Source organism: Sciurus carolinensis, chromosome 9, assembly GCF_902686445.1.
Source record: "Sciurus carolinensis chromosome 9, mSciCar1.2, whole genome shotgun sequence".
Classification (NCBI taxonomy): Eukaryota; Metazoa; Chordata; class Mammalia; order Rodentia; family Sciuridae; genus Sciurus; species Sciurus carolinensis.
In genome coordinates this window covers 14,754,833-14,768,936 of record NC_062221.1, presented here as the reverse complement: position 1 = coordinate 14,768,936, position 14,104 = coordinate 14,754,833, and the positions used below count along the sequence as shown (strand labels likewise).

Sequence of the window (14,104 nt, the reverse complement as noted above, 5' to 3'; positions counted from 1 at the left end):
ATTTGATGCTTCATGTTGGGGCTGTTTTTGGAATCTGTGCCATAAAGTTGCTCACTTCAGGGATCTCTTTGGGATACATTTAGAAACTTAGATGTGTCTGTCCTCCTTTTTCACTCTCCTCTTCCTTTGTTTTTCTTTCTTTTTTTTTTTCCAGTACTTGGTATTGAACCCAGAGGCACATTACCCTGAGTTACATTTCCAGTTCTTGTATTTTTTACTTTGAGATGGGGGTCTCACAAAATTACTCAGGTTGGCCTCAAACTTGTGAACCTTTTGCCTCAGTCTCCTAAGTCACTGGGATTATGAATGTGTACCATCTCCCACATTTCCTTTATAAATTTTGGTAAAAATACAACACAGGGGCTAGGGATGTAGTTCAGTGGTAGAGCAAGTACTCAGCAGGCAAAATGTCCTGGGTTCAATATCTAGCACCAAAATAAAACAAAAAAATATAAAAACACATAAAATTTACCATCTTAGCCATTTTAAAGTGCACAGTACAGTAGTGCTAACTTCATGCACATTACTGTTCAACATCTAGATTGATAGTTCTGTTTTATATAATTTAGTTATATTCACAACATTTAAATTAATATACAAATTTAATTTTCTCAAGTCTTCAAATGTAAATAAATGTCATGTTTGTTTATTTCTTCATAGAATCCTAGATATAACAATGGAAATTAAAGTAAAGCTCTGAGCGAGATTAGACAAAAGTTTAAAGGCTGGGCTCAGTGGCATAGGCCTGTAATCCCAGTGGCTCGGGAGGCTACAATAGGAGGATTTCAAGTTCAAAGCCAGCCTCAGAAACTTAGCGAGACCCTGTCTCTAAATAAAATATTAAAAAGGGCTGGAGATGTGGCTCAGTGGTTAAGGACCTCTGGGTTCAATTCCCGGTAACAAAAAAAAAAGTTTAAGGAGAAGCTGTGAAAATTTTCTCTTAGTTTCATAAAAGCATATGTTTATCCTCAAAGATCTTATATTATTTTAGTGTGATAAATAAAAACTACCAAATTTTTGACAGCTCCATCTCAACTTCCCCATTTTAACTACGTCTCAGATGATTAAACAGACAAAAAAGAATTTTCTGACAAATACAATGTAGAAAGAAAAAAAATTTCCAAAAAGCTATAGCAATAAAAGGATTTAGTTTTTTCTTGTTATATAGTTTTTTTTCTGCATAGATATGAAAAACACACAAATTTGTGCTTTACTATGTAAGTGTAGCTGAAGACACATCAAGTATTGAGACTTACCCCCTTTGATTCCTATGATGGTGCCCCGAAGGCCAACTGGAACTGAAAAGTTCTCTCTCACGTTAACAACACGGTCAAAGAGACGAAATTCTGCATCCCGATCAGGAATGACTCCATGTTGTTGTTCTAAAGGCTGAAAAGAAGAGAGTCATTAATTCTCACTAAAAGTTTTTCTAATATATTGAAAACATTTTCAGAGTAAAAGCAACTGCTTTAAATTCTTTGATAGGAACTTACTCTGTACAGCAAATGAGGCTTCACTGTCACTCGTACCTTCTTATTATTCTTTCTTTGCTGAGGAAAGAAGAAAAATCTTTATATGTAAAATATAAAAGCAGTATTCACTACTTCAACATTTCTGAAGTTTATAGAGCCAAAAATAAAAAACAAAAGAGCTTATAAAGCCAAACGAAATGATTAATTTTAAGACTATCCAGGGGTTGTGGCTCAGTGGTAGAGTGCTTGCTTGGCATGTGTGAGGCCCTGGGTTCGACCATCAGCACTACATATAAATAAATAAAAGATTCATTGACAACCAAAAAATATATATATTAAAAAAAGAATATCCAAAGTTCTGCAGGGGGAATAAAATAAACATTTAAAAAATACTTATAAGCCTACATTATTATTTTAAAAAATTTTTAAAGTAGAACATAGAAAAATGCAAAGTTATAAGTACATAGCCAGATGAATTTTTCATTTGTTTGTTATTTCCACAATCCCACAGTGCTGGGGATTCGAAGCCGGGCCTCCAGCATGAGAGGCAGGCACTCTACTAGGTGGGCTATATGGCCTGCACTCAGATGAATTTTTTAAGTACATCTGTGTGTATCGACACCCAATCCGAGAAACAAACACCTTTACTTAAGCACAAGAAACCCTCTCCAGCCCCCTTCTATTTACTAGCCTTCCCCAAAGAAAACTTACTTCTAACACAAAAGATTAGATTATTTTGAACTTTATATAAGTGCTGTCTTATTCAAATGACTTTTTTCTTCTCTAAAAAGAATTATAGGGAATGCCAGTAAAGATTTTTATCCAAGAAAGAAAGGTATAAAGTATTATCTGTGAGAACACCATGGGTTTTGTGGTGTTTATAAAAAGTAAGCTTAATTAATTTGACAAAATGTTTGCCTTTTGGATGTATTATGAAATTTGATGTTTGAAACTTTGGAATATCTACAGAATGCTGGAAGAAGAGTTTTTTCCTGTCCTTTTTACTTGCTTGTCCTGTGAACTACGCTTTAAGCATTAGCTTCCTTCCATCTGTAGGAGGGCAATAATATTACCTGTTCTAGCTAATAAAACAGTGGGAATAATTTCTATCCACTGCATTCCATAAAATACTAGGTTTTTAAAACAGTAAGTACTAACCTAATTTGAAAAATGGCAGCAGTTCTATGTTTACATTTATATTTAGAATGTTGCTTTTGCAAATAAGGACAAGAGGACATCAAACAGTCCTCAAGAAGCACCCGTGAACTACGGAGTTCATGCATTTACATAATGTAAGTGCTCAAGTCTTTAAACAGTATCTATTTTCTTTTATTATGAGAAATTTTATCTATTCTGTCAATAAATATTTGTTAAGTTACATTTATGTGCTATGTATTGATTGATCAAAGTGCTAGGAATAAAGCGGTGAACTGTTTAGTTAAGACAGAAACAAAATAGGGGCTGGGGATGTTCAGCTCCACTGGGAATGTTAAGCCCATTAGAGTTCTGCCTTTTAATTTTATCTTGGGATAGGGTGTTGCTAAATTGTCCAACTTGCTAAATTGGCCTCAAACTTGCAATCCTCCTGCATCAGCCTCCCAAATCACTGGGATTACAGGCATGTGCCACTGGCCCTGTCCATAATATGTTTGAGGGCTGACGGCAAAAAGCATTTAAAAAAAAAAAATAAGGAGCAGGGAAGAGAAATAGGCAATATGGGGATACAATGCCATTTTAATATGGTAAATAGTGAAGGTCATGTTGATAAGGTTTCTATGTTTTCAGCCCACAGCAGGATAGATGGATTAAGAGACTGAAGTAAGAGGAGTATCACAAGAGATTTAAAGGAACTAAAAAAATATTACACACCTGGAATACTACACTGGAAAAAAAAAACCCAAAGACTCTACTATAGTCCTAAGCATTATTATACCATAGCTCTGATCAGGGAACGTGATTCTCAAACTTCATTCAGAAGGTACAACTTAGTTGTGGAGCACCTACCTAAACTCATGAGGCCTTGGGTTTGCTCCAGCACCTACCCCAAACCCCTTTAAACTCTTAGGGCCTTATAATTTTCCCCCAAAAGAAAAAGAGCCATTTAATGGTGATTTTCTAGACTGTAATCAAAGAAAATTCAAGCAATAATAAGAATAATAATTACAATAGTAGATAATGATTATTAGGCATTAATAGTAGGTAGGTATTATTAAAAGGAATTTACATGTATTAACTCAGTTGCCCTTTGTGATGATCTTATGAGGTAGGTACTCTTTCATTCCCATTTACCAATGAGGAAATAGAGGCATGAAAAAGGTTAACCTTTTTTTTTTCTCATGAATTGGGGCTTGGACCCAGGACTTCCTGCATGATGTACAAGGGTTCTACCATGGATGAATAAATAAAAATTTATAAATATTAAAAGAGGAATTCAAATTGAGAGCACTGGAGATAGCATGAGTACAGGTCTTAACTCTACTATTAGTTCAAAAAAGTGAGTGCCATGCTAGCAAAGCAATCATTTTAATAAAATAGGCTAATTTGTGAAAAATAAGATGTTTTAAAAAAGCAGTAAAATCAATCCATTTTCTATTGTACCATGATAGAAGACTAAAGTAGATAAAATACGTAAGTCTACTACAGAAGTTTGTTGCTTTGAAAAAAGTAAAATATAAGAAAGGAGAGAGAGAGAAAGTAGGATTGCAAAAATTCCTGATAACTGAACGAGTGAGTGACAAAAGTGCATTTTGTTTTTATTTATTTGCTTATTTTTGGCACTGGGGATTGAACCCAGGGGTCTCTATCACCTATGCAGTTCATTGTATTTTTTAGGGTTTTCCTAAATAGTCAGACATGAACTTGAACTTGTGATCCTACCAAGTCACTGGGATTACTGGCATGTATCAGCCTGCCTAGCTCAAAAGCACATTTATTTATTTATTTATTTTGAACTCAGGGGTGCTTAACCATCAAGCCATATTTCCAGGCCATCCATCCCCTGCTTTTAAAAGACAGGGTCTCATTAAGTTACTTGTAGCCTTAAGTTGCTGAAATCCTCCTGCCTCAGCCTTACCAGCCACTGGTATAGGCATGTGCGACTGTGCACTGCTCAAAAGTACAGTAGTAATTTTATAAAAGTTAAATAGATTTTTATGTTCTATAAACATTTGAATTGTACCTTTAAAGAATGTAGTTATCAGGAAAGAAAGAAATGAAGATTAATTATTTCTCAATCACAAACTTTCTATCATGACTATAATCATAAAATATTAACTCTTAAAACTGGCAACAGCCAAGCACAGTGGTGCATACTTGTAATCCCAGTGGCTCGGAAGGCTAAGGCAGGAGGATTCGAGTTCAAATCCAGCCTCAGCAAAAAGCGAGGTGCTAAGCAACTCAGTGAGACCCTGTCTCTAAATGAAACATAAAACAGAGCTGGAGATGTGGCTCAGTGGTCAAGTGCCCCTGAGTTCAATCCCTGGTAACTCCCCGCTGCCCAGGCAAAAACAAACTTGGAAACACTACAGAGGAATAAAATTTAAATGCTATGGCTTTTGTATATTAAAAGTATATTTATATTTGTTCAGATGAATTTACTAATGTCATTGGAAATGGTTAGAATGCTTTTTAAAATTAGAAAATTATTTTACATTAATTAGAATCATTGAGTATATATTAGATGGTTGAAACAACTGAATTATTTGTAAAACAAAAAACAGTACATTTAACTTAAAATTTCATCAATAATTCTGTTTATTGAAAGTTGGTACCTTGCACTTTTCAACTTCTTCCTCAATTTTCTCAACAATAGCTGCATCCAGAATTTGTAAATCACAAGAAGAACGAGACAAAGTACTGACAGGATGTCCTTTTAGCCAAGTAATAATTTCTTGAACTTTCTCTGCACTATAACAACAACAAAACAACAACAAAATATTTTCCACACTTATTAAGACTTTCTGAGGGCTTATATTAAAGAGATGATATAAACTTTCTGAGAACTGTGGCAAATTTATATAATTAATAATTAGTAAACAATTATGGCTAATTATAAATCTAACATAAAATGGACATGCTCTCTCAAAAAATCCAGAATAAAATTAATTTTAAATTATTTATTGACATTAACAAAATAAAATTTCTATTGCACTATTAGAGGAAAAATGAAACAATACCAAACAAAACAAAAGGGGTAACATGAGAACTTTTTGATAAATTAGGGTGTACCCTTCAATGGAATCACGAAGTTGACATATGAGGCAATAAATACCATAAATCTTGCTTACCCATTCTCATTTTCTCCAGGCCAAATGTCATCTTCATAGAACACATCCTCTTGGCTATTTTTGGCTATATAACTAAATAGTTCTGGTGCTCTAGTCAAACAAACAAGCAAAAATATTGCTTTAAAACTATATATGGCTCATTTCCCATAAATTTCCATGAAATAATTTCAGATCCTGAGGGGACATGTAACATTACTGAAGGTTTATTATTATGGGATATTATTAATAAGGAATAGAGACTGAATGATTTGAAAGCCAGAGTATACCTATACCTTTGAAAAACTCCCCCTGGCTGAGGGAGAGATCTCTAAACTTATAAAATACTTCAGTTATGACTCCAATTCTTCTTTGATTACAATGACAAGTTGTAAGTGGACAAAAACAATACTTGTAAGCTCATTTTCTAATGTTTTCAACAAAGCTGGAGCACTCCACAATATAGTAGATCAAAATGGATTAAAAGTTTCTTCTGATATTTTTCAAAACTCCACTTCTTTCTGAATAGTGCAGGATTTTCAGGTACATGTAAGCATACTGAACACATGTGACCATTACGTACAAAGAAGCCCATATACCTAGAAACACAGATAAAGACAGAAGCAGAGTATCTGATGGCATATAAGAATTGTTAACAAAATTCAGAAATTGGAAACTGGATGGTGAGTGTTACAGGATTTCACAGATAGGAATAAGCTGAATCCTTGACCCCTAGTAGAGGAAGTCACAAATAAGCAATTTCAGCCAATCACAAAAAAGGTCTAAATGCTTTTTTCCTCTATGTTTTATAGAGTGTGCTTAAGAAAAAGCATCCTCTTATTTTCAGTTCAAACTCTCCTAGTTTGTGAACTGTTCTTTTGTAGCATCTCTTTTCCTTGGTTCATTTCCAGAATACTAGCAGTCAATTTTGTCCCCTACATCCATTGTGCAAGGAAAAGTCTGGAGGATTAGCTCTTGAGCCTTCTACTACTGAGTAACACAAAAACAAAATACAAGAAGCAAGAATCATAGAAATTTGCAAAAGCTCAGGAATTAAGGGCTTCAGGTACACTTGAAGGTTGTAGCATGGTTTGATTGTAATAGGATTTTAGTTGAAAATGTATGTAACAAGTAGTTAGACAGTCATGTGGTGGTTACTTGCCTACCAGCCCAGCAGAAGACCTGCAGTTTATATTTTGGAGAGGTCAAATAGGAGATACCCTAACCTTAGGTATAACAGACTCAGGCAGTTGGGAGGTGGTGGCAAGGTGCCATGCTGAAAACAGGATTAATGAAACTATAAGTACTATATAATGCATCACCAGGAAGCAGGATGTCCCTAGGGATCAGACTCTGAGACCTCCATGCAAGAAGTATAGTAGAAAGTGCTTGTGGAATTAACACCTGTGGAAGGGTAAAGAAAGGAAGGAAGCAGAATTGAGCACAGGGAGGAACTGAGCTGTGATTAACTCTTGAATTCCTTGGCCAAATCTATAAAGATCTCAAACTGGCATGCCCTTCAGACTTGTCCTGAACTGGAGTCATCAGGCTGCCTGGGCATCACCCCTCCTTTCAGGTCAGGCACTGGATCTGTGCTACTGTAGAAAGGGGATGCAACTTAAGGCAATTCTTGAAGAGGGATTGCAGCTGAGAGCTGTCAGTAGCGTTACTGCTGTCAGGGAACAGGGTCATTCAGTCTTGAAGAGAGATGTGAGGGGTGTATCACAGTACCACTTGTTAGTGAGGCCTTTTTTCCTGGTTTATTTCCAAAAAACTAGCAGTTAGTTTTGTTGCCCACATCTACGGGACAAGGAAAAGGCTGGAGGATATCTCTCTGGGAAAATTAGCCAAAGAGAAAAGAAATATATATGGAGTGATACTAGGAGGTCCTTTTCAGAAATAGCAAAGTCCCATGTGACAAGCCTCCTTCAAGTACATTTTCAAAATTCTGAGGGAAAATAATCTCAAATCCAGGCAAGCTATCAATCAAGGGTAGGAGAAGAATAAAGATATTTCCTGACACTCAAGTTTTCTCAGAAAGTTACTAGAGTTAAAGGCTCCATCAAAATGGAGTCATAAACAAGAAAATAATATGGTGTGGGAGCCAGAAAAAGAAGGCATCCTACACAGAGGGATGGTGAAGGGAAATTCCTAGGATGACAGTAAAGGGAAATTCCAGAGTAAGAGCTGTGCAACAGCCCTAGAGAGCAATCAGTGCTCCAACTGAGCAGGAAAACCAAGGTTCTAGGGAGAAGTCTCTAAGAAGAAAATGGAATTCAGAGATCTGTGATCTGTTTGACAACATTGAGTTTTAAAGCTATGGCACAGTTTAAGGTTGAATTATTTATGTAAATATAAATAATAAGTAAATAAAAAAGCATGAGAGAAAGTAAAAATATGTACAAGAAAGGAAATATAATAATACTCTAGGGCTGGGGAGACAGCTCAGTCGATAGAGTGCTTGCCTTGCAAGCACAAGGCCCTGGGTTCGATCCCCAGCACCAAAAAAAAAAAAAAAAAAAAAAAAAAAATACTCTACAAGGTCCAGCTGTGAATATTTATTTTATCATAATCAAATAAATCTTAAATATAGATTTAATAAAAAAATGTGATAAAACTTCATCAAGAGGAAGAACTTGTATGTCTGTGGGGAAGTCAGGGAATGGGAATGGGGAAAGGTCAAAGCTCAATTAGAAGTCTCTCCAATCAGCTGAATGGCTGGGCATGGTGGCACACATCCGTAATCCTCGTGGCTCAGGAGGCTGACGCAGGAGGACTATAAATTCAAAGATAGCCTCAGCAACTTAGCAAAGCCCTAAGCAACTTAGTGAGACCCTGTCTCAAAATAAAACATACAAAAGGTTGGGGATGTGGCTCAGTGGTTAAGTGCCCCTGGGTTCAATCCCAAAAAAAAAAAATCAAAAACCAAGTAAACAAAAAATCAAATTAAATGAATGGAAAAAAGGCCATTTAAACATGATCTTTTGAAGAAATATGAAAATGAATGGAAACAATCTAAATTTTTGAAGATGGAGGATTGAAGCAATGTATCTACAAGCCAAGGAACATAAGCCTTAAGAAGATACAAGGCAGGCACTTCCCTATTGCCATCAGAGGGACTACTGCTCTGTTGACATCTTGATTCAGGTTACCAGAACCGTGAGACAATGAGATCATGTTGGTTAAGCCACTCAGTTTATGATACTTTGTTAGAGGAGTCCTAGAAATCCTCAAATATAAGGGCTCCTCAAATACAAGGTCAGAAACAAACCAGGGGAATAGAAAACTCGTGAATCAGAAGCTTGCATATTTCTGTAAGTCTTTGTCATTAAGTAACTCAGTTAACATTTACTAAAGAAAATGTTAACACGTTTACTAAAGGAATGTTAACACAAATGTACTGCTGAACATTTTCCTAAAGGAATTATTTCTAAAACTGGTATAAGCAAGACAAAATGAACAGTATATTCGTAAGTTTTTGTATGTCTAGTAGAATTCTGCCAGACACTTACCTCTCTAAGTACTCTGCAAGAAGTTGTTCTGCTGCAGATGAATACATCCATTCACTTCCAACTTTCTTAGTATATCCAGGTACCTCCTCATTTTTCTTGTTGAATTTGAGGTTTAAACCCACATTTGCTTTATGGTCTCCATGAGGGCTAAATTTAAACCACACACACAAACACACACACAAATTTTAAAAATTTGTTCAAGCAGTAAAATGTTTTCCTTTCTACTCTGTTTTTATGTTCTATATTTTAATTATGATTATTTCCAATAAGCAGAAATTGAAAAACTAGAGGAAAGGCTTCAAAACCCAAATCAACAAAGTATGTAAATAAATTATGTAATTAGAGGAAAATGAAATAACAAAATGCAAGGAAATATATATATATATTGAGGTTCCACACACACCCTCTGATACCTTTTTTCAAGGTTCAATTTATTAGCTGCTATAACATAAAAGCTATCTTTACAACCATCTAAAACATGCCATTCAGATAAAAGATCACCATCAGAGGAAGTGATGCACAATTTTAAAAGAAAATTCACAGCAATTAATAAGAAAATAAAAATTGAAATACTAGGCATTTAATCTTTATCACTTATTTTTCTGCCACTTTAAGTACATTTTTCTAATGAAAACTTACTTTCTCCTAGATCCTCTTCCAATAAAAATACTTCCTGTAAACCTTGAAACAAGGTATCCACTCACTCCAAGGCGACTGGCCAATACATATCCTGGGTTGTACTTTATAGAATATTTCTTTAAATATAAAAACAAAAATGTCAATTATGGAAACACAAATTTACATTAAATATTATTTCTTTACCTTTAAAATTTGGAGATAATCAAGACATCACTAACCATTGGATTGTGGCAATATAAGGATTCTCATTTAGATCCATTTCCCCTTTTTTTGAAAGGAACTGAAGGCAGAATTTTTCTGCTCCTCTCTTTTTCTCCTTAAAGGACAGAATTCCCAAGGATGGATGAAAGGGGGAGGAAATATACAGTTTGTGAAACTGTCTTAAGAAATAAAACTCTACTGTAAGTACTAAATGGCAAACTCCACAGGTTAAGAATTTTTTACAAACTTATTTTCATATTCCAAACAGGGCCAAGTAAAGTACTAGGGATAAAATGAGACCTTAACAATTATTATCATGCTGAATTAAAACACAAGTTTGTCAACAAAATAATTGCAACTGAGCAAAATTAAAAGTGTTTTTCATATATGGATGTTATATTCTTTTCCCCTAAATATTTACCAAAGTAATATGTATAGGCTCATAATTAATAAAGTCAATGAAATATAAACTTAAATTTGTATAGGGGAGAAACCATAAAGATTGTCAAATTAACAAAAAGAAGTAACGGTGGCACATGCCTATAATCCCAGTGACTCCAGAGGCTGAGGCAGGAGGATAGCAAGTTTGAGGCCAGACTTGGCAATTTAGCGAGACCCTGTCTCAAAATAAAAAATAAAAAGGACTGGGAATGTAGCTCAGTGATTTCGCAGCCCTGTGTTCAATCCCCAGTACCATACAAACCAAACAACCCCCCAAAAAACAGATGATATAATTTTTAACCAGGATCAATTCACAAATCCAGTACCAACGATCACATACTCTTTTTATAATATATATATAGAAATAACATTCATTTTTATACATATACTAATTATAAGAATAGTTTATATTCTCAAATTATGCTCATATCTGATATGAATATCAGGAAATTTTACTATCAGCAAAAACCAGATTTCTAGAGATTGGTGAGGAATTAAATCAGCTACCATTATTTTATTTATCATGTTTACAATGACACCCCCCACCCCACAAAGAACAACTGTTCTTGATGGCCTGGAATATAAAGTTACTAATAAAATGTGTAAATAAGCAAGTAAAGAATATAACTTTTTTTTCCATAAAGAACACCATCAGATTTAGAATAATACAAATCATGTATGTGTCCAGAATAGTTTGGAAGAATCAAGGTAGTTTTTGTAAGTAGTACCACTTTTCTAATAAGCATTTAGAAATGTGTCATGGCACACTGAATTATAGTAATTGATTGGATAGGCTACTGGTACTTAGTTCCCAGGGGCCAAAGATGTCAACAGTGCTTCCACATACAGAAGAGTCCTATTTACATAATTCCTAAAGATATATAATTGTCCCGCTTCAAATACAAACAGTACTCCTTTTGAGAAATGCTGGACTATGCTACAATTAAAGTGATCACAACTAACCTTTAAATCATAAACTATACAGCTGAAAAGGTTGGGGTAGAGAAAGATAGAGACTTGAGTGAAAATTTTAAAAAGGCAGGTAAAGAGGACAGGAATTATACTGGAGAAGGTATGCTGACAAGCTGTAAGTGGGCAGGCTCTTCTGGATCTAGAAGCCAGGGATGAAGGAACACAGGTTCTGCTAACCTCACGAACTCTCAGAACAAAATTTCAGTTTTTCTGTCTACTGAGTCACTCTACTGGTTTCCTGACTACGCTGTCTAAATTCTTTCTCCTATAGGGACCTGAAGATAAGAGTTTATTTAAAAAAAAAAAAAAAATTTTAGGGAAATCTCTGCTTTCTATATATAAAGTTTTCTGATGGTGTGCTGACGCTTAATGTCTTTAAATTTACTTCACAGGATATAAAACCTTGGATTTTACCTTTATGAAAAAATAAAAACAAAAGCAGCAATAGCTGGTCAATGGCAAATTAATTTCAGTCAAATTACTTATTTGGTCATTAATAAGAATAAATGATAGTTATCAGAAACTTTTTCATATTTTAACAGGGGAAGAGGAGGCCAGTGAACATTTTTGGAGAAAAAGTCCTAAAAAGGGTTGCACGGAATTTAAACTCAGTTTCTCAATATTCTTTAGGATTGAGACAGTCCCTTTTAGCTGAGTAGATAAATACACTTTATAGAAAGGCCGCTGGCCACTGTAACTAAAAAATGCAGGCTTTGAATTATTATAAATTAATAAGGGGATTTCAGTGCCTTTTTGTCTTTACATGAGGGCTGGAGGTATAGCTCCCTGGCAGAGCATTTGCCTAGCATGCATGAGGTCCTGGATTCCATTTCCAGAACTGCTGAAAAAAAAAAAAAAAATGTTATTTTTTTTTTTCAGTGCTAGGGATCAAACCCAGGGACTTGCACATGCTAGATTAACTGAATTTTTGAGCACAGATTTCACACTTATTCTTAAAATATTTGAAATAAATTTTAAAAAGGTTGCAAAAATATTCTAATGTTTTAAAAGTTTAATGATATTCTAGAAGAAGCAACATGAACTACTATACTCACATGCTGGTTCTGTATTAGAGCGTCAAGATTGGGCTCACACGGAATGCTGAAAACCACACGAATCCTACCTTCTGTAATCACATCACTTGAATCTTGAACCTACAGGAAAATAAAAAAAACTACTCAGTATGTTTTAGTTTCTTTGTTACATTTTATTTTTCTATTTATTTGAATGGTATTATTTCCAAAATATGCTATGACAATAAAATTCAATAGTGGAAATTCTCTTGAAATTTTTAAGTGGATGTGATAATATTTTAAGTTTGAGTCATTTTATTCTTTTATTTTTATTCTATTAATCATTCTTTTAAAATTAACTTATTTGCAAATAATTTTAAAGAACCAAAAAGTAACAAAAATAAAAATAGCATGAAGAACACTTTAAAACTTTGGCCCAGATTCACCTACTAACATTATAAAGAAAAGGTCTTTAACATTTGTGTACTGTGTATATATTTACATAGCACTATATTCCTGTTCTATATATATCATTTTTGCCTTCATCTGTTTTTCCATACAACATATCCCTTAAGCTCTATTTCAGAGTCTAGTTCCAAAGAAATAAATTTATTGCAAAACCACAATAGTTATTAAATATGTAAATTTAATACTCTTTTATAAATACTCTTTTATCTAAGCGACTGTTCACGTTCCATTTTACAGCTGACCTTGATGTCCTACATGGAATTCTTTTCTCCCTGTTTTACAGGATTCAGGCTAGATCAGATACAGTATTTAGTTGTTTCTTTACCATTCTTTAATCTGAATATATCCAGAACTTTTCTTTGTTATTCATAATATTGACATTTTGAAAAATGCAATTAATTCCTATTTACTCCACTTTAAGAAAAAAAAAAAAGAGCTACTTATTTTGGGTTCATCCGATGCTTCTTTGTAACTGATTTACAGTTAGAATATTGCATAGGTGATGTGTCTTTCTTAAGGTTTCATATCTGGAGGTACACACGTTCACCTGTCCCTCACTGTGATACCAACATTGATCATACCATCAACATGCTGCTCAATTTCTTCACTGCACAATTTTAGTTTTGTTTCCCTTGCACTTAATAAATTGTTGAGAGACACTTTTTATAACCATGCAAATACCTGTTCCTGATAAAAATTCTCCCTAGCTGTATCTTCCAAGGATGACTCTTACTGGTACCTCATTCAATCTTTATCGAAATGTTTGCAAAATGTTTTTCCAACACCAGCACTCTCTTCACATTTACTTTTGACTAGTAAACAAGAGCACTTCTCTTTCCCACTTAGTTTTTTATTATTATTGTGGAATCATGAATTCTCACCAGTGGTTTATAATTCATTACTGTATGTAATTCTTTTGTTTCTCTACCCCAGACTTGGTCAGTGGGAGTCCCTTTAACCTGGTTCCTGTGTTTACATGACATGCTTTCATCGTTTTTTTTCAGCACTTCTTACTTTCTGTTTTAACAAGACGTTCCAGGCATACATCCTGGGTCTTCCCTGCCCCACATTTAGAATCTACTACTCACTGAGAAGCACTAATGTTCCCTTTTTTTGGGATATGG

General features: G+C 34.5%; 1 protein-coding gene across 1 annotated transcript in view; it reads right to left on the bottom strand.

The window, feature by feature from the left end:
* Xrn1 (5'-3' exoribonuclease 1) overlaps positions 1-14,104 on the bottom strand; it is a 125,321-nt gene that overhangs the window by 56,610 nt on the left and 54,607 nt on the right. The window contains exons 23-29 of the mRNA XM_047563438.1: positions 12,555-12,653; positions 9,886-10,001; positions 9,247-9,393; positions 5,759-5,848; positions 5,243-5,378; positions 1,494-1,550; positions 1,257-1,389 (exon numbers count right to left, since the gene is read on the bottom strand). Coding sequence (XP_047419394.1) covers positions 1,257-1,389; positions 1,494-1,550; positions 5,243-5,378; positions 5,759-5,848; positions 9,247-9,393; positions 9,886-10,001; positions 12,555-12,653 — 778 coding nt within the window. The remainder of the gene's footprint in view (positions 1-1,256; positions 1,390-1,493; positions 1,551-5,242; positions 5,379-5,758; positions 5,849-9,246; positions 9,394-9,885; positions 10,002-12,554; positions 12,654-14,104) is intronic.